Genomic DNA, 24,735 nt, shown 5'->3' with positions numbered 1-24,735 from the left:
GTCACGGTCCGGCCATTGAAATGAATAGGCGCCTTGTGTTGATACATTCGAGTTCGAGGCGGAGAAGAGGTGAGGTAAAAGTACTCCGTTCATTTAAATCCGTGACAAAAACCCTCTAACCCCGCAACGTGAATAAAACACCCTACGTGGTGCCACAGTGGTACGGTCCGCCATCTGAAATGTTACATGGACTGATCCAAATACGTTACAGGGGGGGTGGAAGTAAATAACGACACCCCCCCTTTGAATGTCAATAATGGTATGACCCACGATTGCGACCGGGTTGATGTGAATGGACTTGGACCAATCCATTCCTGAGAGGGTGCACTAAGGGTGCAGTAAGTCCGAAGTCCACTCTCGACCCGACAACAAACCCCCCCCCCACACACAAAACGTGCAATGGTTGATATTAAACACCACCCCCCTCTTCTCGGTGTCACCATAGTACGGTCCGCGCAGTGGAATTAATGCGACATCTTGTAAAAAAATCGGACTATACCATTGCACCGCGACAATAGGGATGCTGTCAAATTCAAATCGCCTTAATTACGTTAACGTAACGATGCAGGGATAAACCAAGAATCACGGCTTAATATCTGGACAGTTGCTGGGATGGGGTGCCCACCACCACCACGCAAATTCATTACAGGGGCCGTCCATAAATGACGTCACGCGATTTATGACCCCCCCTCAAATATGACGTCACAAAGCTCTGCCCCCCCCCCCCAAAAAAACATATTTCCACTTTAAAAATAAAAGATGCTTCAAATCGCTTTAAACTATTGTTGTCATTGTAGTGCGTGTTTAATGTGGGCACTGCACTCTGATGTTGTAGGAGAAAACATTTATTAACAAGTCTATTTAATTAAGCAGAAACGTGTTGTCTGTATTTATTTATAAAGTTGCGCATTGTGATGTGACGTCACATTTCTCAAACCCCCCCACCCTCGTCACAAATGTCTGACACCCCCCCCCCCCTGCTCCCAGGTGCGTGACGTCATTTATGGACGGCCCTACAGGTGCTCCAGCAGTTGTAAGTTTTGAGGGCAGGACAACCCCACTGTTGTACCGCACTTCTATGCGACCCGCAACATGGCCACAAGTGTAGGAATAGGTTTCACCCTTTTAACTGGCACAAAACTGACACATTTATTCAAGGCGTCATGTTTGCAATAACCACAACACAAGCAGTCTAAATTGCAAGCTGCTTGTGTTGTGGTTATTGCAAACATGACGCCTTGAATAAAGGTGTCAGTTTTTGTGCCAGTTAAAAGGGTAAAACCTATTAACGATATCTTGTTACTGGCAAAGGAGGTCTCATAATGGCCACAGTGGTGAAGTATGGTCAAATGATAACCGGCGCTTCCTCTCCAAATGTTTGTTGTGTCCGCGGTTGAAGCGCTGTTCTCTGCTCGGTCACTGCTGGCGAGTCCATCGAGAAGGCGAATGCCACGACCACCAGGGTCCTGTTGGGTTATTGTTTTATATATATTGTATTATTTTATTGTTTCCCTTCAACGTGACTTTACCGAAAGAGCTAAGAATATGAACCCTGTTGGCTTGTTTGCGTGTTCAGTGGCAACACGGAGATGGAACTGAATTCGTGTCCCAGGCCATTCAAACACCGACATTCATTTTCCCCATAAGAATTCACGTAAATTACATTAATTGGTTCCAGACACGAGAAATCTCTAATTATAAAGCATTTGTACACCAAGTTCACACTAATTACAAATCATACAAAAACCCAATAAACACAATAAATAAATGGACATTGAGGTTCACTTAACCTGTAGTAAGGAGAGTTGATGGCTTGAGTGGATGGTGGTGGTGATGTTGTTGTATGGAAGGGGGAGTTCCCCTTGCGGGGCAAGCGTCGTGCACGCCACTGGCCACGCGCGTCTCAGCCGTAGAGGTTCTGTCAAGATCGCGATTCCCCGTTCCATCTCCGCGCTTCTACGGCACCGTGCGCTTGATGTGGAGGAGCAAGGCCTTAGCCATGGCGTCAACATTGGGGAGGGGGACCAAGTCTTCCAGGGGGTTCCAACCCCCAGAAACAAAAATCTAAATTTATAAACGAATTTCCTGCCTAAAATATTACAAAAATTCACGAACGCTTGGGATGGACTTTTTTACTTATTTTGTACAATGTCTGAGAGTGGTATTGTATTATATATTGCTCTGTTTTGACCTTTTCTCGTTTCATTGTATGTAATGGCAGAGGGAGTAATCATATAAACAGATATGATTTGATTTATATGAAGATAAGTCCAGATATACATAGAAATTTACATTTTTATAGCAATATATTGGGGGGGGGGACATTTTGAGCATACAGTATATGAATATATTATAATTAGCTGTACTACCCCCGGCTTCGCCCAGGACTTGGGTCCAGCACGCCCGGCCGCCTTTGTCTCCCCAGTGGCGATGTTCACACACCACAGCAGTTACTAGTTTGAGGCTGAGCCGACCTAGGGGAGGCCCAGAAGCGGTTGAAATAATCGTCACCGGTGGTGGCCGTGAGCGGGAATCGAACTCGGGTCGCCGGGTTCGTAGCGCAGCGTAGCACTAACCACTACACCACCGCTCCCCCCACACACATACACACACAGACAGCGCGCTAACCACTACACTACAATGCGTTACGCTTCCACATGCGAGGGTCACGTGACAGATTTGACGTCACAGCTCACTTGCCGTGCAAAAATAATAAGCATTATTGAGCTCCCCCACAAAAAGGTGTATTTTTATGTTTGCATGGTGTACAGTCTGGAAAGTACCCACACGGCAAATTCCCAGTTTGTTGCATGTCGGGAAGTACGCTAAACATTTTGAACAGACATTCACAACTTTGCCTTTTATATATATGGAGATTACGGCCTTGATGTGCAGACTTGATTCCTTGCGAAAGCTGTCATCTACGTGGGCGTTTGAACGTCTGAGCACGAGATGTAGGGGCAAGTGCTGTTAGTGAGTAGCAGCAGCAGCACCTGTGAAGGCTACCGGCACACCAGGGGGTGGGTGGTCAGCACCACCACCACCACCCGCCCGCCTTTGCCTCCCCAGTGCTAGCGATGTTTACTCCACACCGCGCTCCAGGTACTCATGTGAGGCTGAGTCGACCTAGGGGAGTCCCAGGACCCAATCCGCTGACCGCTGTCGCCGGCGGTGAGCGGTCCCCGACGTCGCCTCTCCGTCGGGCTCGGAGCGCCGCCGCTCCCCACGACAAACCCCGCCACGTAGAGCTCTCAACAAGACGGCCTCCATTCCTGAATGTTCACTTCAGCAGGTGAGAGGCGCCGTTCACAGCCATCACAACGTCCTTTCCTCAAAGTGAACTTGTGTGCAAGGCGATGCCAACCAACGTGTCACGGCGACGTTCTTTATTCAACCAAACCAGAGAAACGACTCGTGGGGACACTCGGGCCCAGCACTCAGCCCACCACGCCAGAGTCCTCAGAGAGCCAAATCATCGTCTCTCTTTCAACTGACCCACTCACTCACACACCCACTCACTTATACACTCACTTACACACTCACTCACACACTCACTCACACACACACTCACTTACACACTCACTTACTCACTCACACATTCACTTACTCACTCACTCACCCACTCACTCACCCACTCACTCACCCACTCACTCACCCACTCACTCACCCACTCACTCACCCACTCACTCACCCACTCACCCAAATGAGCCTCCCTCTCTCCTGGTCCCTGTCGAGTTCTCGCCAAGCTACACAAACTCAACCCCCACCCTCCGCGTGCCGAGTTACTCTTCATGCCTGTCCGTCTGTCACTGTGCTCTCTACTCTGTCCGTGGTGGTAGTGGTGGTGGTAGTGGTGGTAGCGGTGTTGTTAGTGGTAGTGGTGGTAGTGATAGTGATGGTAGTGGTGGTAGCGGTGTTGTTGGTGGTGGTCTTGTTGGTGGTGGTAGCGGTTTTTGTTGGTGGTGGTAGTCGTGGTGATAGTGGTGGTAGCGGTGCTGTTGTTAGTGGTAGTGGTGGTAGTAGTGGTGATAGTGGTGGTCGTGTTGGTAGCGGTGTTGTTGGTGGTGGTAGCGATGTTGTTGGTGGTGGTGGTAGTGGTGGTAGCGGTGTTGTTGTTAGTGATGGTAGTGGTGGTAGTGGTGGTGATAGTGGTGGTAGCGGTGTCCTTGTTAGTGGTAGTGATAGTGGTGGTAGTGGTGATAGCGGTGTTGTTGGTGGTGGTGGTGCTAGCGGTGTTGTTGTTGGTGGTGGTGGTAGCGGTGTTGTTGGTGGTAGTGGTGGTGATAGTGGTGGTAGTGGTGGTAGTGGTGGTGATAGTGGTGGTAGTGGTGGTAGCGGTGTTGTTGGTGGTGCTAGCGGTGTTGTTGGTGGTGCTAACGTTGTTGTTGTTGTTGGTGTAAATCACAACCGTCCCCACTAGGCGGTGTCCCCGGGCAGCACGCGTCCTCGCTGGCGCGCCTTCTGTCGCTTGCGCTCGGCCCGGCCGTGGCGCTTGTCGGCGACGTTGCCGTCGCGCCGCTGCTGCCGCCGGCCCCGCCGCTCGCTCAGCTCCCCGGCTCGCGCCTCCCAGCGCCGACGCCGGGCCGCCTTCAGCTTCTGCTGGCGCTGCAGCGCCGAGCGCAGACGCGCCGGATCCTCCTTGAGCTTCACTCCCTGGGGGCGGGGGCAGAGGTGGCGACGGTGGCGCGGATGTTGGCGTTGAACGTTGGCGTCGGCTTTGATGGCGATGATGGGGTTGACGTTGGCGATGATGTTGGCGATGATGTTGGCAATGATGATGGCGATGTTGGTGATGTTGGCGTTGATGTTAAACGTTGGTGTTGATGTTGGCTTTGATGGCGATGCTGGGGTTGATGTTGGCGATGACGTTGGCGATGATGTTGGCGATGATGATGGCGATGTTGGCGTTAAACGTTGGTGTTGATGTTGGCTTTGATGGCGATGATGGGGTTGACGTTGGCGATGACGTTGGCGATGATGTTGGCGATGATGATGGCGATGTTGGCGTTAAACGTTGATGTTGGCTTTGATGGCGATGCTGGGGTTGATGTGGGCGCTGATGTTGGCGATGATGGCGATGTTGGCGTTAAACGTTGATGTTGGCTTTGATGGCGATGCTGAGGTTGATGTTGGCGATAATGTTGGCGATGATGTTGGCTTTGATGGTGATGTTGGCGTTGATGTTGAACATTGGTGTTGATGTTGGCTTTGATGGTGATGCTGAGGTTGATGTTGGCGATAATGTTGGCGATGTTGGCTTTGATGGTGATGTTGGCGTTGATGTTGAACATTGGTGTTGATGTTGGCTTTGATGGCGATGCTGGGGTTGATGTTGGCGATGATGTTGGCGATGATGTTGGAGATGATGTTGGCGATGTTGGCATTAAACGTTGATGTTGGCTTTGATGGCGATGCTGGGGTTGACGTTGGCGATGATGTTGGCGTTGATGTTGGCGATGTTGGCGTTAAACGTTGGTGTTGATGTTGGCTTTGATGGCGATGCTGGGGTTGATGTTGGCGATGATGTTGGCGTTGATGGTGACATTCAGGACGACGATGTTCATGACGGCGGTGATGCCGACGGCGATGCTGGCGATCGATGTTGGGGTTGGTGTTGATGTTGGCGATGTTCGTGTTGATGACGATGATGGTGTTGTTGATATTGGTGATGTTCGTGTTGATGACGATGATGTTGTTGATATTGGCGATGTTCGTGTTGATGACGATGATGGTGTTGTTGATATTGGTGATGTTCGTGTTGATGACGATGATGGTGTTGTTGATATTGGTGATGTTCGTGTTGATGACGATGATGGTGTTGTTGATATTGGCGATGTTCGTGTTGATGACGATGATGTTGTTGATATTGGCGATGTTTGTGTTGATGACGATGATGGTGTTGTTGATATTGGTGATGTTCGTGTTGATGACGATGATGGTGTTGTTGATATTGGTGATGTTCGTGTTGATGACGATGATGATGTTGTTGATATTGGTGATGTTCGTGTTGATGACGATGATGTTGTTGATATTGGTGATGTTCGTGTTGATGACGATGATGATATTGTTGATATTGGTGATGTTCGTGTTGATGACGATGATGGTGTTGTTGATATTGGTGATGTTCGTGTTGATGACGATGATGTTGTTGATATTGGCGATGTTCGTGTTGATGACGATGATGGTGTTGTTGATATTGGTGATGTTCGTGTTGATGACGATGATGGTGTTGTTGATATTGGTGATGTTCGTGTTGATGACGATGATGGTGTTGTTGATATTGGCGATGTTCGTGTTGATGACGATGATGTTGTTGATATTGGCGATGTTCGTGTTGATGACGATGATGGTGTTGTTGATATTGGTGATGTTCGTGTTGATGACGATGATGGTGTTGTTGATATTGGTGATGTTCGTGTTGATGACGATGATGATGTTGTTGATATTGGTGATGTTCGTGTTGATGACGATGATGGTGTTGTTGATATTGGTGATGTTCGTGTTGATGACGATGATGGTGTTGTTGATATTGGTGATGTTCGTGTTGATGACGATGATGATGTTGTTGATATTGGTGATGTTCGTGTTGATGACGATGATGATGTTGTTGATATTGGTGATGTTCGTGTTGATGACGATGATGATGTTGTTGATATTGGTGATGTTCGTGTTGATGACGATGATGATGTTGTTGATATTGGTGATGTTCGTGTTGATGACGATGATGGTGTTGTTGATATTGGTGATGTTCGTGTTGATGACGATGATGGTGTTGTTGATATTGGTGATGTTCGTGTTGATGACGATGATGATGTTGTTGATATTGGTGATGTTCGTGTTGATGACGATGATGGTGTTGTTGATATTGGCGATGTTCGTGTTGATGACGATGATGGTGTTGTTGATATTGGTGATGTTCGTGTTGATGACGATGATGGTGTTGTTGATATTGGTGATGTTCGTGTTGATGACGATGATGATGTTGTTGATATTGGTGATGTTCGTGTTGATGACGATGATGGTGTTGTTGATATTGGCGATGTTCGTGTTGATGACGATGATGGTGTTGTTGATATTGGTGATGTTCGTGTTGATGACGATGATGGTGTTGTTGATATTGGTGATGTTCGTGTTGATGACGATGATGGTGTTGTTGATATTGGCGATGTTCGTGTTGATGACGATGATGGTGTTGTTGATATTGGTGATGTTCGTGTTGATGACGATGATGGTGTTGTTGATATTGGTGATGTTCGTGTTGATGACGATGATGGTGTTGTTGATACTGGTGATGTTCGTGTTGATGACGATGATGTTGTTGATATTGGCGATGTTCGTGTTGATGACGATGATGGTGTTGTTGATATTGGTGATGTTCGTGTTGATGACGATGATGTTGTTGATATTGGCGATGTTCGTGTTGATGACGATGATGTTGTTGATATTGGCGATGTTCGTGTTGATGACGATGATGGTGTTGTTGATATTGGCGATGTTCGTGTTGATGACGATGATGTTGTTGATATTGGCGATGTTCGTGTTGATGACGATGATGATATTGTTGATGTTGGCGATGTTCGTGTTGATGACGATGATGTTGTTGATATTGGCGATGTTCGTGTTGATGACGATGATGATGTTGTTGATATTGGCGATGTTCGTGTTGATGACGATGATGTTGTTGATATTGGCGATGTTCGTGTTGATGACGATGATGATGTTGTTGATATTGGCGATGTTCGTGTTGATGACGATGATGTTGTTGATATTGGCGATGTTCGTGTTGATGACGATGATGATGTTGTTGATATTGGCGATGTTCGTGTTGATGACGATGATGTTGTTGATATTGGCGATGTTCGTGTTGATGACGATGATGATGTTGTTGATATTGGTGATGTTCGTGTTGATGACGATGATGGTGTTGTTGATATTGGTGATGTTCGTGTTGATGACGATGATGATGTTGTTGATATTGGCGATGTTCGTGTTGATGACGATGATGATGTTGTTGATATTGGCGATGTTCGTGTTGATGACGATGATGGTGTTGTTGATATTGGCGATGTTCGTGTTGATGACGATGATGGTGTTGTTGATATTGGCGATGTTCGTGTTGATGACGATGATGGTGTTGTTGATATTGGTGATGTTCGTGTTGATGACGATGATGGTGTTGTTGATATTGGTGATGTTCGTGTTGATGACGATGATGTTGTTGTTGTTGATATTGGCGATGTTCGTGTTGATGACGATGATGGTGTTGTTGATATTGGTGATGTTCGTGTTGATGACGATGATGGTGTTGTTGATATTGGTGATGTTCGTGTTGATGACGATGATGTTGTTGTTGTTGATATTGGCGATGTTCGTGTTGATGACGATGATGGTGTTGTTGATATTGGTGATGTTCGTGTTGATGACGATGATGGTGTTGTTGATATTGGTGATGTTCGTGTTGATGACGATGATGATGTTGTTGATATTGGTGATGTTCGTGTTGATGACGATGATGGTGTTGTTGATATTGGCGATGTTCGTGTTGATGACGATGATGATGTTGTTGACATTGGTGATGTTCGTGTTGATGACGATGATGGTGTTGTTGATATTGGTGATGTTCGTGTTGATGACGATGATGATGTTGTTGATATTGGCGATGTTCGTGTTGATGACGATGATGGTGTTGTTGATATTGGTGATGTTCGTGTTGATGACGATGATGGTGTTGTTGATATTGGCGATGTTCGTGTTGATGACGATGATGATGTTGTTGACATTGGTGATGTTCGTGTTGATGACGATGATGGTGTTGTTGATATTGGTGATGTTCGTGTTGATGACGATGATGATGTTGTTGATATTGGCGATGTTCGTGTTGATGACGATGATGGTGTTGTTGATATTGGTGATGTTCGTGTTGATGACGATGATGATGTTGTTGATATTGGTGATGTTCGTGTTGATGACGATGGTGTTGTTGATATTGGCGATGTTCGTGTTGATGACGATGATGGTGTTGTTGATATTGGCGATGTTCGTGTTGATGACGATGATGATGTTGTTGATATTGGTGATGTTCGTGTTGATGACGATGATGGTGTTGTTGATATTGGTGATGTTCGTGTTGATGACGATGATGATGTTGTTGACATTGGTGATGTTCGTGTTGATGACGATGATGGTGTTGTTGATATTGGTGATGTTCGTGTTGATGACGATGATGTTGTTGTTGTTGATATTGGTGATGTTCGTGTTGATGACGATGATGTTGTTGTTGTTGATATTGGCGATGTTCGTGTTGATGACGATGATGATGATGTTGATATTGGTGATGTTCGTGTTGATGACGATGATGTTGTTGTTGATATTGGTGATGTTCGTGTTGATGACGATGATGGTGTTGTTGATATTGGCGATGTTCGTGTTGATGACGATGATGGTGTTGTTGATATTGGCGATGTTCGTGTTGATGACGATGATGATATTGTTGATGTTGGCGATGTTCGTGTTGATGACGATGATGTTGTTGTTGATATTGGTGATGTTCGTGTTGATGACGATGATGGTGTTGTTGATATTGGCGATGTTCGTGTTGATGACGATGATGATATTGTTGATGTTGGCGATGTTCGTGTTGATGACGATGATGTTGTTGTTGATATTGGTGATGTTCGTGTTGATGACGATGATGGTGTTGTTGATATTGGCGATGTTCGTGTTGATGACGATGATGATGTTGTTGATATTGGCGATGTTCGTGTTGATGACGATGATGGTGTTGTTGATATTGGCGATGTTCGTGTTGATGACGATGATGATGTTGTTGACATTGGTGATGTTCGTGTTGATGACGATGATGGTGTTGTTGATATTGGTGATGTTCGTGTTGATGACGATGATGATGTTGTTGATATTGGCGATGTTCGTGTTGATGACGATGATGGTGTTGTTGATATTGGTGATGTTCGTGTTGATGACGATGATGGTGTTGTTGATATTGGCGATGTTCGTGTTGATGACGATGATGATGTTGTTGACATTGGTGATGTTCGTGTTGATGACGATGATGGTGTTGTTGATATTGGTGATGTTCGTGTTGATGACGATGATGATGTTGTTGATATTGGCGATGTTCGTGTTGATGACGATGATGGTGTTGTTGATATTGGTGATGTTCGTGTTGATGACGATGATGATGTTGTTGATATTGGTGATGTTCGTGTTGATGACGATGGTGTTGTTGATATTGGCGATGTTCGTGTTGATGACGATGATGGTGTTGTTGATATTGGCGATGTTCGTGTTGATGACGATGATGATGTTGTTGATATTGGTGATGTTCGTGTTGATGACGATGATGGTGTTGTTGATATTGGTGATGTTCGTGTTGATGACGATGATGATGTTGTTGACATTGGTGATGTTCGTGTTGATGACGATGATGGTGTTGTTGATATTGGTGATGTTCGTGTTGATGACGATGATGTTGTTGTTGTTGATATTGGTGATGTTCGTGTTGATGACGATGATGTTGTTGTTGTTGATATTGGCGATGTTCGTGTTGATGACGATGATGATGATGTTGATATTGGTGATGTTCGTGTTGATGACGATGATGTTGTTGTTGATATTGGTGATGTTCGTGTTGATGACGATGATGGTGTTGTTGATATTGGCGATGTTCGTGTTGATGACGATGATGGTGTTGTTGATATTGGCGATGTTCGTGTTGATGACGATGATGATATTGTTGATGTTGGCGATGTTCGTGTTGATGACGATGATGTTGTTGTTGATATTGGTGATGTTCGTGTTGATGACGATGATGGTGTTGTTGATATTGGCGATGTTCGTGTTGATGACGATGATGATATTGTTGATGTTGGCGATGTTCGTGTTGATGACGATGATGTTGTTGTTGATATTGGTGATGTTCGTGTTGATGACGATGATTGTGTTGTTGATATTGGCGATGTTCGTGTTGATGACGATGATGATGTTGTTGATATTGGTGATGTTCGTGTTGATGACGATGATGATGTTGTTGATATTGGTGATGTTCGTGTTGATGACGATGATGGTGTTGTTGATATTGGTGATGTTCGTGTTGATGACGATGATGGTGTTGTTGATATTGGTGATGTTCGTGTTGATGACGATGATGATGTTGTTGACATTGGTGATGTTCGTGTTGATGACGATGATGGTGTTGTTGATATTGGTGATGTTCGTGTTGATGACGATGATGTTGTTGTTGTTGATATTGGTGATGTTCGTGTTGATGACGATGATGTTGTTGTTGTTGATATTGGCGATGTTCGTGTTGATGACGATGATGATGATGTTGATATTGGTGATGTTCGTGTTGATGACGATGATGTTGTTGTTGATATTGGTGATGTTCGTGTTGATGACGATGATGGTGTTGTTGATATTGGCGATGTTCGTGTTGATGACGATGATGGTGTTGTTGATATTGGCGATGTTCGTGTTGATGACGATGATGATATTGTTGATGTTGGCGATGTTCGTGTTGATGACGATGATGTTGTTGTTGATATTGGTGATGTTCGTGTTGATGACGATGATGGTGTTGTTGATATTGGCGATGTTCGTGTTGATGACGATGATGATATTGTTGATGTTGGCGATGTTCGTGTTGATGACGATGATGTTGTTGTTGATATTGGTGATGTTCGTGTTGATGACGATGATTGTGTTGTTGATATTGGCGATGTTCGTGTTGATGACGATGATGATGTTGTTGATATTGGCGATGTTCGTGTTGATGACGATGATGGTGTTGTTGATATTGGTGATATTCGTGTTGATGACGATGATGGTGTTGTTGATATTGGTGATGTTCGTGTTGATGACGATGATGGTGTTGTTGATATTGGTGATGTTCGTGTTGATGACGATGATGATGTTGTTGATATTGGTGATGTTCGTGTTGATGACGATGATGATGTTGTTGATATTGGTGATGTTCGTGTTGATGACGATGATGATGTTGTTGATATTGGTGATGTTCGTGTTGATGACGATGATGGTGTTGTTGATATTGGTGATGTTCGTGTTGATGACGATGATGATGTTGTTGATATTGGTGATGTTCGTGTTGATGACGATGATGATGTTGTTGATATTGGTGATGTTCGTGTTGATGACGATGATGATATTGTTGATGTTGGTGATGTTCGTGTTGATGACGATGATGATATTGTTGATGTTGGTGATGTTCGTGTTGATGACGATGATGGTGTTGTTGATATTGGTGATGTTCGTGTTGATGACGATGATGATGTTGTTGATATTGGTGATGTTCGTGTTGATGACGATGATGATGTTGTTGATATTGGTGATGTTCGTGTTGATGACGATGATGATGTGTTGATGACGATGATGATGTTGTTGATATTGGTGATGTTCGTGTTGATGACGATGATGGTGTTGTTGATATTGGCGATGTTCGTGTTGATGACGATGATGGTGTTGTTGATATTGGCGATGTTCGTGTTGATGACGATGATGATGTTGTTGATATTGGTGATGTTCGTGTTGATGACGATGATGGTGTTGTTGATATTGGTGATGTTCGTGTTGATGACGATGATGGTGTTGTTGATATTGGCGATGTTCGTGTTGATGACGATGATGATGTTGTTGATATTGGTGATGTTCGTGTTGATGACGATGATGATGTTGTTGATATTGGTGATGTTCGTGTTGATGACGATGATGGTGTTGTTGATATTGGTGATGTTCGTGTTGATGACGATGATGGTGTTGTTGATATTGGCGATGTTCGTGTTGATGACGATGATGATGTTGTTGATATTGGTGATGTTCGTGTTGATGACGATGATGGTGTTGTTGATATTGGTGATGTTCGTGTTGATGACGATGATGGTGTTGTTGATATTGGCGATGTTCGTGTTAATGACGATGATGATGTTGTTGATATTGGCGATGTTCGTGTTGATGACGATGATGATGTTGTTGATATTGGTGATGTTCGTGTTGATGACGATGATGATGTTGTTGTTGATATTGGCGATGTTCGTGTTGATGACGATGATGATGTTGTTGATATTGGCGATGTTCGTGTTGATGACGATGCTGATGTTGTTGATATTTGTTCGTGTTGATGACGATGATGGTGTTGTTGATATTGGCGATGTTCGTGTTGATGACGATGCTGATGTTGTTGATATTTGTTCGTGTTGATGACGATGATGGTGTTGTTGATATTGGCGATGTTCGTGTTGATGACGATGATGGTGTTGTTGATATTGGCGATGTTCGTGTTGATGACGATGATGTTGTTGATATTGGTGTTGTTCTTGTTGATGACGATGATGATATTGATATTGGTGATGTTCGTGTTGATGACGATGATGATGTTGATATTGTTGATGTTCGTGTTGATGACGATGATGTTGTTGATATTGGCGATGTTCGTGTTGATGACGATGATGATGTTGATATTGGCGATGTTCGTGTTGATGACGATGATGTTGTTGATATTGGTGATGTTCTTGTTGATGACGATGATGATATTGATATTGGTGATGTTCTTGTTGATGACGATGATGTTGTTGATATTGGTGATGTTCGTGTTGATGACGATGATGTTGTTGATATTGGCGATGTTCATGTTGATGACGATGATGATGTTGTTGATGATGTTGTTAATGTTGCTGATGATGACGATGTTGTTGATGTTGTTGTTGATGTTGATGTTGTTGATGCAGCAGCCACCTGTGCCTTGTAGAGGGCGTTGCTCCACCGCTGCTTCTCCTCCACACGTCTTGCCACCTCCTCCTCCCCTCTCTCACGAGCCGCTTTCACAGCATTCACCCTCTGCTCCACCCTGACCCCACCATCACCACCATCACTGTCACCATCACTGTCACCATCACTATCACTGTCACCATCACTGTCACCGTCACTGTCACCATCACTGTCACCATCACTATCACTGTCACCATCACTGTCACCATCACTATCACCACCATCACCATCACTGTCACCATCACTATCACCATCACTGTCACCATCACTGTCACCATCACTGTCACCATCACTATCACCATCACTATCACCATCACTATCACCGTCACCATCACTATCACCACCACTGTCACCATCACTATCACCAACAACAATTATGTTGATACTCTTTGGTTCTATTCGGTAAAGTCAAAGAGTATGGATCCTTGCAGTCACGAAAGCTTCAAATCTAGAACTACGTTGATGGTGGTTGTAGCGGTGGCGGTGTGGTTGTTGGTGGCGATGGTGGTGGTACCGGTAGTGGTGGTGATGCCAACGGTGATCGTGGTGGCGATGGTGGTGATGCTAGGGCTGGTGGTGATGATAATGGTGGTGATGCTAATCGTAGTGGTGGCGATGGTGGTGATGCTAGGGCTGGTGGTGATGATAATGGTGGTGATGCTAACGGTGATCGTGGTGGCGATGGTGGTGATGCTAATCGTAGCGATGGCGATGGCAGTGGCGGTGGTGATGCTAGGGCTGGTGGTGATGATAATGGTGGTGATGCTAATCGTAGTGGTGGTGATGCTAGGGCTGGTGGTGATGATAATGGAGGTGATGCTAGGGCTGGTGGTGATGATAATGGTGGTGATGCTAATCGTAGTGGTGGCGATGGCAGTGGCGGTGGTGATGCTAGGGCTGGTGGTGATGATAATGGTGGTGATGCTAATCGTAGTGGTGGCGATGGCAGTGGCGGTGGTGATGCTAGGGCTGGTGGTGATGATAATGGTGGTGATGCTAATCGTAGTGGTGGCGATGGCAGTGGCGGTGGTGGTGGTGGTGATGGTGGCTCACCGGGCGAGCAGCTGTTTGTAGTTCTTCCCGGTGAGCGGCGTAAACCCGCCGATGGACGCCGCCCGCTGGGCCCGGCGCTTCTCCGCTCGTGTGCGGGGCGCCCCCCCCACCCCCTCCCTGTCCCCCTCGGCGCCGTCGAACGTCAGGCGGCTGAAATTCAGGGCCCCCTTCTTGGCGACGCCGGCACCGCCGCCGGCCGGTTTCCCCGTCGCTCCCTCGCCGCTCGCCGACTCCGCCGCCGCCGCCGCTGTCGCCCGCACTTCGCGTTTCAACGTTTTCCCGCCGACTTTGGCCGCAGCGCCGCGTTCCGGTCTCCCGTCCGGTCCGGTTCCGGTGGAACTCCGGGATGGATCGCCGACACCCGGCTCCGGCTCCTTCCCGCCGGCCCCGGCCCTCCGCGGTGGCACGCCGCCTCTCGGCCGTCCCTCGCCTCCGGCTCCCGCCCCGGCTCCGGCTTTGGCCCCAACTCCGGCTCCGGCTTTGGCCCCAACTCCGGCTTTGGCCCCAACTCCGGCACCGGCTTTGGCCCCAACTCCGGCCGCAACTCCGGCTCCGGCTCCGGCTCCGGCTCCGGCTTCAGCTCCGGCTCCGGCTCCGGCCCGGTCATCCGGCGCAGCCACCACGGCCCCCGAGCCGCCACGGCGGCGGCGGCGGCCGGACTTCTTGTCCTGGATCTTGGCTCGCTGCTCCCGCCGCTGCTCCTTCTTGCGTCGCCGCCCCTCCTGGCGACGCAAGCGCCGCTCGCCTGCCGTGTCGGCGGTCGTGGCGCTGCCGCAGCCTGGGGCACCGGCGGGCTGCGGTGGGCGACACGGGGACGGGGGGAGGTGGTGGTGGTGGTGATGGTGATGACGGTGGTGACGGTGATAGTGATGTTCTAGATGGTATTGGTGGTGGTGGTGATGGTCGTGATGTTCTAGATGGTATTGGTGGTGATGGTGGTGGTGATGGTCGTGATGTTCTAGATGGTATTGGTGGTGATGGTGGTGGTGATGGTCGTGATGTTCTAGATGGTATTGGTGGTGATGGTGATGGTCGTGATGTTCTAGATGGTAATGGTGGTGATGGTGGTGGTGATGTTCTATATGGTATTGGTGGTGATGGTGATGGTCGTGATGTTCTAGATGGTATTGGTGGTGATGGAGGTGGTGGTGATGTTCTAGATGGTAATGGTGGTGATGGTGGTGGTGGTGATGTTCTAGATGGTATTGGTGGTGATGGTGATGGTCGTGATGTTCTAGATGGTATTGGTGGTGATGGAGGTGGTGGTGATGTTCTAGATGGTATTGGTGGTGATGGTCGTGATGTTCTAGATGGTATTGGTGGTGATGGTGGTGGTGATGGTCGTGATGTTCTAGATGGTATTGGTGGTGGTGGTGATGGTCGTGATGTTCTAGATGGTATTGGTGGTGATGGTCGTGATGTTCTAGATGGTATTGGTGGTCGTGATGGTCGTGATGATCTAGATGGTATTGGTGGTGATGGTGGTGGTGGTGATGTTCTAGATGGTATTGGTGGTGGTGATGGTCGTGATGTTCTAGATGGTATTGGTGGTGGTGATGTTCTAGATGGTATTGGTGGTGATGGTGGTGGTCATGATGTTCTAGATGGTATTGGTGATGGTGGTGATGGTGGTGGTCGTGATGTTCTAGATGGTATTGGTGGTGATGGTGGTGGTGGTGGTCGTGATGTTCTAGATGGTATTGGTGGTGATGGTGGTGGTCGTGATGATCTAGATGGTAATGGTGGTGGTGGTGGTGATGGTCGTGATGTTCTAGATGGTATTGGTGGTGATGGTGGTGGTCGTGATGTTCTAGATGGTATTGGTGATGGTGGTGATGTTCTAGATGGTATTGGTGGTGGTGGTGATGGTCGTGATGTTCTAGATGGTATTGGTGATGGTGGTGATGTTCTAGATGGTAATGGTGGTGGTGGTGATGGTCGTGATGTTCTAGATGGTATTGGTGATGGTGGTGATGTTCTAGATGGTATTGGTGGTGGTGGTGATGGTCGTGATGTTCTAGATGGTAATGGTGGTGATGGTGGTGGTGGTGGTCGTGATGTTCTAGATGGTATTGGTGGTGATGGTGGTGGTGATGGTCGTGATGTTCTAGATGGTATTGGTGGTGATGGTGATGGTCGTGATGTTCTAGATGGTAATGGTGGTGATGGTGATGTTCTATATGGTATTGGTGGTGATGGTGATGGTCGTGATGTTCTAGATGGTATTGGTGGTGATGGTGATGGTCGTGATGTTCTAGATGGTATTGGTGGTGATGGTGGTGGTGATGGTCGTGATGTTCTAGATGGTATTGGTGGTGGTGGTGATGTTCTAGATGGTATTGGTGATGGTCGTGATGTTCTAGATGGTAATGGTGGTGATGGTGGTGGTCGTGATGTTCTAGATGGTATTGGTGATGGTGGTGGTGGTGGTGGTCGTGATGTTCTAGATGGTATTGGTGGTGATGGTGGTGGTCGTGATGTTCTAGATGGTATTGGTGGTGGTGGTGATGGTCGTGATGTTCTAGATGGTATTGGTGGTGATGGTGGTGGTCGTGATGTTCTAGATGGTATTGGTGGTGGTGGTGATGGTCGTGATGTTCTAGATGGTATTGGTGGTGATGGTCGTGATGTTCTAGATGGTATTGGTGGTCGTGATGGTCGTGATGATCTAGATGGCATTGGTGGTGATGGTGGTGGTGGTGATGTTCTAGATGGTATTGGTGGTGGTGATGGTCGTGATGTTCTAGATGGTATTGGTGGTGATGTTCTAGATGGTATTGGTGGTGATGGTGGTGGTGGTGGTCATGATGTTCTAGATGGTATTGGTGGTGATGGTGGTGGTCGTGATGTTCTAGATGGTAATGGTGGTGGTGGTGATGGTCGTGATGTTCTAGATGGTATTGGTGGTGATGGTGGTGGTGGTGGTCGTGATGTTCTAGATGGTATTGGTGGTGATGGTGGTGGTCGTGATGTTCTAGATGGTAATGGTGGTGGTGGTGATGGTCGTGATGTTCTAGATGGTATTGGTGATGGTGGTGATGTTCTAGATGGTATTGGTGGTGGTGGTGATGGTCGTGATGTTCTAGATGGTAATGGTGGTGATGGTGGTGGTGGTGGTCGTGATGTTCTAGATGGTATTGGTGATGGTGGTGATGGTGGTGGTCGTGATGTTCTAGATGGTATTGGTGGTGATGGTGGTGGTGGTGGTCGTGATGTTCTAGATGGTATTGGTGGTGATGGTCGTGATGTTCTAGATGGTATTGGTGGTGATGGTGGTGGTGATGGTCGTGATGTTCTAGATGGTATTGGTGGTGATGGTGATGGTCGTGATGTTCTAGATGGTAATGGTGGTGATGGTGGTGGTGGTGATGTTCTAGATGGTATTGGTGGTGATGGTGATGGTCGTGATGTTCTAGATGGTATTGGTGGTGGTGGTGATGTTCTAGATGGTATTGGTGATGGTCGTGATGTTCTAGATGGTATTGGTGATGGTGGTGGTGATGTTCTAGATGGTATTGGTGGTGATGGTGATGGTCGTGATGTTCTAGATGGTATTGGTGGTGATGGTGGTGGTGATGGTCGTGATGTTCTAGATGGTATTGGTGGTGATGGTGGTGGTGATGGTCGTGATGTTCTAGATGGTATTGGTGGTGGTGGTGATGGTCGTGATGTTCTAGATGGTATTGGTGGTGATGGTGGTGGTGATGGTCGTGATGTTCTAGATGGTATTGGTGGTGATGGTGGTGGTGATGGTCGTGATGTTCTAGATGGTATTGGTGGTGATGGTGATGGTCGTGATGTTCTAGATGGTAATGGTGGTGATGGTGGTGGTGGTGATGTTCTATATGGTATTGGTGGTGATGGTGATGGTCGTGATGTTCTAGATGGTATTGGTGGTGATGGAGGTGGTGGTGATGTTCTAGATGGTATTGGTGGTGATGGTGATGGTCGTGATGTTCTAGATGGTATTGGTGGTGATGGTGGTGGTGATGGTCGTGATGTTCTAGATGGTATTGGTGGTGGTGGTGATATTCTAGATGGTATTGGTGATGGTCGTGATGTTCTAGATGGTATTGGTGGTGGTGGTGATGTTCTAGATGGTATTGGTGATGGTGGTGATGGTGGTGATGTTCTAGATGGTATTGGTGGTCGTGATGGTCGTGATGATCTAGATGGTATTGGTGGTGATGGTGGTGGTGGTGATGTTCTAGATGGTATTGGTGGTGGTGGTGGTGGTGATGTTCTAGATGGTATTGGTGGTGATGGTGGTGGTCGTGATGTTCTAGATGGTATTGGTGATGGTGGTGATGGTGGTGGTCGTGATGTTCTAGATGGTATTGGTGGTGATGGTGGTGGTGGTCGTGATGTTCTAGATGGTATTGGTGGTGATGGTGGTGGTCGTGATGTTCTAGATGGTATTGGTGGTGGTGGTGATGGTCGTGATGTTCTAGATGGTATTGGTGGTGATGGTGGTGGTGATGGTCGTGATGTTCTAGATGGTATTGGTGGTGATGGTGATGGTCGTGATGTTCTAGATGGTATTGGTGGTGGTGGTGATGGTCGTGATGTTCTAGATGGTATTGGTGGTGATGGTCGTGATGTTCTAGATGGTATTGGTGGTCGTGATGGTCGTGATGATCTAGATGGTATTGGTGGTGATGGTGGTGGTGGTGATGTTCTAGATGGTATTGGTGGTGGTGATGGTCGTGATGTTCTAGATGGTATTGGTGGTGGTGGTGATGTTCTAGATGGTATTGGTGGTGATGGTGGTGGTCATGATGTTCTAGATGGTATTGGTGATGGTGGTGATGGTGGTGGTCGTGATGTTCTAGATGGTATTGGTGGTGATGGTGGTGGTGGTGGTCGTGATGTTCTAGATGGTATTGGTGGTGATGGTGGTGGTCGTGATGTTCTAGATGGTAATGGTGGTGGTGGTGATGGTCGTGATGTTCTAGATGGTATTGGTGATGGTGGTGATGTTCTAGATGGTATTGGTGGTGGTGGTGATGGTCGTGATGTTCTAGATGGTAATGGTGGTGATGGTGGTGGTGGTGGTCGTGATGTTCTAGATGGTATTGGTGGTGATGGTCGTGATGTACTAGATGGTATTGGTGGTGATGGTGGTGGTGGTGGTCATGATGTTCTAGATGGTATTGGTGATGGTGGTGATGGTGGTGGTCGTGATGTTCTAGATGGTATTGGTGGTGATGGTGGTGGTGGTGGTCGTGATGTTCTAGATGATATTGGTGGTGATGGTCGTGATGTTCTAGATGGTATTGGTGGTGATGGTGGTGGTGATGGTCGTGATGTTCTAGATGGTATTGGTGGTGATGGTGATGGTCGTGATGTTCTAGATGGTAATGGTGGTGATGGTGGTGGTGGTGATGTTCTAGATGGTATTGGTGGTGATGGTGATGGTCGTGATGTTCTAGATGGTATTGGTGGTGATGGAGGTGGTGGTGATGTTCTAGATGGTATTGGTGGTGATGGTCGTGATGTTCTAGATGGTATTGGTGATGGTGGTGGTGATGTTCTAGATGGTATTGGTGGTGGTGGTGATGGTCGTGATGTTCTAGATGGTATTGGTGGTGGTGGTGATGGTTGTGATGTTCTAGATGGTATTGGTGGTGATGGTCGTGATGTTCTAGATGGTATTGGTGGTGATGGTGGTGGTGGTGATGTTCTAGATGGTATTGGTGGTGGTGATGGTCGTGATGTTCTAGATGGTATTGGTGGTGGTGGTGATGTTCTAGATGGTATTGGTGGTGGTGATGGTCGTGATGTTCTAGATGGTATTGGTGATGGTGGTGATGTTCTAGATGGTATTGGTGATGGTCGTGATGTTCTAGATGGTATTGGTGATGGTGGTGATGTTCTAGATGGTATTGGTGGTGATGGTCGTGATGTTCTAGATGGTATTGGTGGTGATGGTGGTGGCGATGGTCGTGATGTTCTAGATGGTGATGATGGTGATGGTGGTGGTCGTGATGTTCTAGATGGTATTGGTGATGGTGGTGGTGATGGTCGTGATGTTCTAGATGGTATTGGTGGTGATGGTGGTGGTGATGATGGTTGCGATGGTGGTGGTGATGGAAGTGATAGTGGTTGTGGTAATGGTGGTGATGGTAGTAATGGTAGTGATGGTAGTGGTTGTGGTGATGAAGTTGATGGTGGTGATGGTGGTGATGGGGGTGATGGTAGTGATGGAGTTGATTGTGGTGATGAAGTTGATGGTGGTTGCGGTGATGGTTGTGATGGTAGTGATGGTGGTGATGGTGGTGATGGTGGTTGTGGTGATGGTGGTGATCGTAGTGATGGTAGTGATGGTGGTGATGATGGTGATGGTGGTTGCGGTGATGGTTGTGATGGTGGTGATGGTGGTGATGAAGTTGATGGTGGTGGTTGTGGTGATGGTGGTGATGAAGTTGATGGTGGTGGTTGTGGTGATGGTTGTGATGGTAGTGATGGTTGTGATGGTTGTGATGGGAGTGATGGTGGTGATGGTAGTGATGGTGGTGATGAAGTTGATGGTGGTGGTTGTGGTGATGGTGGTGATGGTGGTGATGGTGGTTGTGGTGATGGTAGTGATGGTTGTGATGGTGGTGATGGTGGTGATGGTGGTTGTGGTGATGAAGTTGATGGTGGTGATGGTGGTGATGGTGGTGATGAAGTTGATGGTGGTGGTGATGGTGGTGATGGTAGTGATGGTGGTGATGGTAGTGATGGTGGTGATGGTGGTGATGGAGTTGATGGTGGTGATGAAGTTGATGGTGATGGAGTTGATGGTGGTGATGAAGTTGATGGTGGTGATGGAGTTGATGGTGGTGATGAAGTTGATGGTGGTGATGGAGTTGATGGTGGTGATGGAGTTGATGGTGGTGATGAAGTTGATGGTGGTGATGGAGTTGATGGTGGTGATGAAGTTGATGGTGGTGATGGAGTTGATGGTGGTGATGAAGTTGATGGTGGTGATGGAGTTGATGGTGGTGATGAAGTTGATGGTAGTGATGAAGTTGATGGTGGTGATGAAGTTGATGGTGGTGATGGAGTCTCACTCTTCTGTGCGGTTTCTTCATCTCTGCTGCCTTCTCCTGGAGTCGAAGTCTCAGCATGGCCAGCGCAGAGCCTGCAGTGACACAGCACACTTACAGCACCACACCTACAGCATCACACAAACAGCAGCACACCTACAGCAGCACACCTACTGCACCACACCTACGGCACCACGCCAACGGCACCACGCCTACGGCACCACGCCTACGGCACCACGCCTACGGCACCACGCCTACGGCAGCACACCTACGGCACCACACCTACAGCACCACCCCTACAGCAGCACGCCAACGGCACCACGCCTACGGCACCACGCCTACGGCACCACACCTACGGCACCACCCCTACGGCAGCACACCAACGGCAGCACGCCTACGGCACCACACCTACGGCACCACGCCTACGGCAGCACACCAACGGCAGCACGCCTACGGCACCACACCTACGGCACCACCCCTACGGCAGCACACCAACGGCAGCACACCTACGGCACCACACCTACGGCACCACCCCTACGGCAGCACACCAACGGCAGCACGCCTACGGCACCACACCTACGGCACCACGCCTACGGCACCACGCCTACGGCACCACGCCTACGGCACCACGCCACTCCTACGGCACCACGGCCACACCACCACACCTACAGCACCACGCCTACAGCACCACGCCTACAGCACCACGCCTACAGCACCACGCCTACACCACCACGCCTACACCACCACGCCTACAGCACCACGCCTACACCACCACGCCTACAGCACCACGCCTACAGCACCACGCCTACAGCACCACGCCTACACCACCACGCCTACACCACCACGCCTACAGCACCACGCCTACACCACCACGCCTACACCACCACGCCTACAGCACCACGCCTACAGCACCACGCCTACAGCACCACGCCTACAGCACCACGCCTACAGCACCACGCCTACAGCACCACGCCTACAGCACCACGCCTACAGCACCACGCCTACAGCACCACGCCTACAGCACCACGCCTACAGCACCACACCTACAGCACCACGCCACTCCTACGGCACCACGGCCACAGCACCACAGCACGCCTACAGAACGACAGCACACTACAGCACATCTACACAATGCTCATACTGACACAGCTGATGACGCTGATGACGATGCTGAAGTGATAATTATAATGGTGACGCTGACAATAATGATGCTAATGATGATGCTAATGACACTGATGATGGTGATAACGGTGGTGATGATGACGTTAATGATGACGCTGATGATATTGTTGATGACGCCGACGACGCTGATGATGACGACGCTGATGATGACGACGCTGATGATGACGACGCTGATGATGACGACGCTGATGATGACGACGCTGATGATGACGACGCTGATGATGACGATGCTGATGATGACGCTGACGCTGATGATGACGCTGATGATGACGCTGACGCTGATGATGATGGTGATGACGCTGATGATGACGACGCTGATGATGACGACGCTGATGATGACGACGCTGATGATGACGACGCTGATGATGACGACGCTGATGATGACGCCGACGCTGATGATCACGGTGATGACGCTGATGACGACGACGCTGATGATGGCGTTATTGATGACGCTGATGATGTTGTTGATGACGCCGATGATGACGACGCTGATGATGACGGTGATGACGCTGATGATGACGACGCTGATGATGACGACGCTGATGATGACGACGCTGATGACGACGCTGATGATGACGACGCTGTTGATGACGACGCTGTTGATGACGACGCTGTTGATGACGATGCTGCTGATGATGACGGTGATGACGCTGATGATGGCGTTATTGATGACGCTGATGATGTTGTTGATGACGCCGATGATGACGACGCTGATGATGACGGTGATGACGCTGATGATGACGACGCTGATGACGACGCTGATGATGACGATGCTGTTGATGACGACGCTGTTGATGACGACGCTGTTGATGACGATGCTGCTGATGATGACGGTGATGACGCTGATGATGACGTTATTGATGACGCTGATGACGCTGATGACGCCGATGACGACGGTGATGACGCTGTCCCCCGGATCGGTGCCTCAGCCGTCCCACCGTTACCCTCACTGCGCCCGTCCACGCTCCTCCCCACCACCACCGCCACCGCCGCCGCCGTCCCCGGGGTCTTCTTCCCTGCCGCCACCTCCTCCACCTTCCGCCTCTTCCCCGCGTGGCACTCCGGGCTCTGTGGGGTCAACCTCGCTCCACCTGGCGGGGGGGGGGGGGGTGACAAGCGGCCATCGTGAACCTCCTAGAGAGACGCCTGAACATAGGGCTCGAACCCAGGTCCTGAGTTGACGTGCGAGTGCCTCGAGCGTGGTGCTGGTCACCCCCTCCCACCTCGTGCCGACCTTCACGGGCGCTGCTGCTCGCTAACGACACTTGCCCCAACGGTCTGTTCAGGCTATATGGGGGATCTTTGTCTTTGTGTGTCAATGCAAATGGGGAGCGGTGGCGCAGCGGTTAGCGCTACGCTGAGCCGCTAACCCGGCGAAGACCCGGGTTCGATTCCCGCTCACGGCCCGCACCGGTGACGGTTAGCGGAACCAGTCCTGGGCCTCCTCTACGTCGGTTCAGCCTCAAACGAGTACCCTTGGTGCGGTGTGTAAAACATCGCCACCGGGGGAGACAAAGACGGCCGAGCGTGGTGCTGGTCACCCACCCCCTCGTGTGCCGTGCCGGCCTTCATAGGCGCTGCTACTCGCTACTAACAGCAATAGCTGTGACCGTGCTGTGTGTGTGCCATGCTGTGTGTGTGACCGTGCTGTGTGTGTGTCACCGTGCTG

General features: G+C 48.5%; 1 protein-coding gene across 1 annotated transcript in view; it reads right to left on the bottom strand.

The window, feature by feature from the left end:
* Positions 1 to 3,371: 3,371 nt before the first annotated feature.
* Positions 3,372 to 24,735, bottom strand: part of LOC116957463 (uncharacterized) — a 28,415-nt gene continuing 7,051 nt past the window's right edge. Inside the window, exons 3-7 of the mRNA XM_076056145.1 lie at positions 24,005 to 24,157; positions 21,909 to 21,979; positions 14,854 to 15,647; positions 13,768 to 13,879; positions 3,372 to 4,653 (exon numbers count right to left, since the gene is read on the bottom strand). Coding sequence (XP_075912260.1) covers positions 4,417 to 4,653; positions 13,768 to 13,879; positions 14,854 to 15,647; positions 21,909 to 21,979; positions 24,005 to 24,157 — 1,367 coding nt within the window. The 3' untranslated portion in view covers positions 3,372 to 4,416. The remainder of the gene's footprint in view (positions 4,654 to 13,767; positions 13,880 to 14,853; positions 15,648 to 21,908; positions 21,980 to 24,004; positions 24,158 to 24,735) is intronic.

Source organism: Petromyzon marinus, chromosome 74 (assembly GCF_048934315.1).
Source record: "Petromyzon marinus isolate PM22_M1 ecotype Great Lakes invasive population chromosome 74, UKy_Petmar_22M1.pri1.0, whole genome shotgun sequence".
NCBI lineage: Eukaryota > Metazoa > Chordata > Hyperoartia > Petromyzontiformes > Petromyzontidae > Petromyzon > Petromyzon marinus.
This window is presented reverse-complemented; position numbering and strand designations above follow the sequence as displayed.